This window comes from Sarcophilus harrisii, chromosome X (assembly GCF_902635505.1).
Source record: "Sarcophilus harrisii chromosome X, mSarHar1.11, whole genome shotgun sequence".
Lineage (NCBI taxonomy): Eukaryota > Metazoa > Chordata > Mammalia > Dasyuromorphia > Dasyuridae > Sarcophilus > Sarcophilus harrisii.
The window spans coordinates 35556790-35559007 of record NC_045432.1 but is presented as its reverse complement, the minus strand read 5'-3'; the positions used below and the strand labels follow the sequence as shown (position 1 = coordinate 35559007).

The window sequence follows — 2218 nt, the reverse complement described above, 5'->3', positions numbered from 1 at the left end:
TTCATTTTACAGTAGAGGAAATTGAGATCTAAGGAAATTAATTGACTTGCCCAAAATCACACAGTGGGATTTGAACTCAGGTCTTTTGACTTTAGAACCAAAACTCTTTCTTCTATACTTTGCTGCTTCTCTTGGATGGTGGTTAGTCCAGTTTGTTTGGAGTACTAGGTACAAGATGGGAAAGAGTAAGAAAAGTTGGATAGCAAAAACCATGGCTGATGATTTCTTGGATCTTCTTCTCTTAGATAATGCATTTTAGCCTCATGGAAGGTGGCAATGTAACCACAGTGAGTGAGTTTGTACTTTGGGGGATTTCAGAAGACCCTGAGCAGCAGAAACTCCTGTTTGGTCTCTTCTTATTCATGTATACTGTAACCTTGGTCGGCAATCTGAGCCTCATCTTTCTCATCAGAATCTACCCCAAGATCCACACTCCCATGTACTTCTTTCTTAGCCACCTTTCCTTCCTTGATTCCTGCTACTCTTCAGTCACAGCTCCCAAGATGCTGGAGGATTTGCTGTCAGAGAACAAAGTTATCTCTTGGTCTGGATGCATGACACAGTTGGGCTTGTTCATTGTCTTGGCCACAGCAGAACTTTACCTGTTGGCGTCTATGGCTTATGACCGCTATGTTGCCATCTGTAAACCACTGCTTTACCCTGTACTCATGTCCTCTAGGGCCTGTACTTCCTTTGTGGTTGCTTGCTATACTGCTGGGATCATCAATTCTCTGACGGTTACGAGCTCCATCTCGCAACTCTCCTTCTGCAGGGCCAACACGGTCAAAAGCTTCTTCTGTGACATCCGCCCGCTTCTGGCTCTGTCCTGCTCTGACACCCAGATCAGTAATATCCTGGTCTTTGCCTTTGGTGCCTTTATCCAGATGAGCTCACTACTTGTGATTGTGGTCTCCTACATTTTCATCATCACTGCTATTATGAGAATCCGTCTAGCTGAGGGCAAACGTAAAGCTTTTTCCACCTGTGCCTCCCATATGGCTACTGTTAGTCTGTTCTATGGGACACTTATATTCATATATTTACGGCCCACTTCCAACTCTGCTCCAAATCAGGACCAAGTGGTCTCCATCTTTTACACAATGGTCATACCCATGATGAATCCTATTATCTATAGTCTGAGGAACCAGGAAGTCAAACAGGCACTGAAGAAGATCCTATATAAGATCCTATAAAAGAGCCCAGTTCTCCAGGCTTAATCATTGATTTATATCTAAGCAAAGAAAAGGAACCTTTTTTAGACCCAAACTGTTATATCTTCACCCAGTTTTAGCTCATTGATTAATTCGTGGTAATAATAGAGAAAGTAATTAACATGGCTGTGAGAATAGTTCAAAAAATTTATTTTACTAATCTAAAATGGGGGAGACATGATTAGGAGGCAGTGTGGTAGGTCTGGAGAGGCCAAAGTAATCCATAAGCTTACTGTGATGCTCTAACATATTCTCAGGCTACATCAAGAGAGTATAATGTTGAGGACGAGGGTGATGGCAGTCTCAAAGTCTTTTGTCCTATTTTGACCACATTTTAAGTACCATGTTCAGTTCTGAGTCCCCCAATTTAGAATCTATAACATATGGCAGAGACAAACAGGATGGCAAAGGAATTCAAGTTCATACCCTATGAAAACTGGTTTAAGGAATTGGAGATGTTCAACATAGAGAAGGGAAGACTTACTGGGGGCATGATTTGAATTGTATAATCTTTTTTTGCACATACTGGCATGACCCAGTCATGGACACTGAACACCTTTCCACTCATTTATGTCTTCCTTAATGTTTGTAGAAATTGTTTTGTAGTTTTATAAATCTTGTGTATGTATGTAGGTTGTCTCCCAGATATATAATGGTTTTTGCTATTTTTAAGTGCAATTTTTTTCCTAGATCTTCCTAATAATAATACACAGAAAAGGTAATAATTTTGTAGATTCATTTTGTGTCTCCCACTTTGTTTGAAGCTATTGGGAGGGGAGTGATTTCCTAGGGTTTTCTAAGTGGACTATCATCATTTCTGTCTATACATTCTATTCCTGTCTTTCCAGGAATCTACATTCACAAACTGGGATTAAACCTTAATTCTTATCTCTCTTTAATTCTTCATATCCAATTATCAGATTATAGATCTAGAATTGGAAAACATCTCAAAGATCATTTAGTCCAATACCTTTATTTTAAAGATGAGAAAAGTGAGATCCAGATAT

At 39.6% G+C, this 2218-nt stretch overlaps 1 protein-coding gene across 1 annotated transcript; it reads left to right on the top strand.

Moving 5' to 3' along the window:
• The first annotated feature begins 263 nt into the window (after nucleotides 1-263).
• Nucleotides 264-1193, top strand: LOC100921024 (olfactory receptor 1020-like). Its single transcript, XM_003774789.1, has one exon. The coding sequence runs from the start codon at nucleotides 264-266 to the stop codon at nucleotides 1191-1193; it is 930 nt and encodes a 309-aa protein (XP_003774837.1).
• The last annotated feature ends 1025 nt before the right edge of the window (nucleotides 1194-2218 follow it).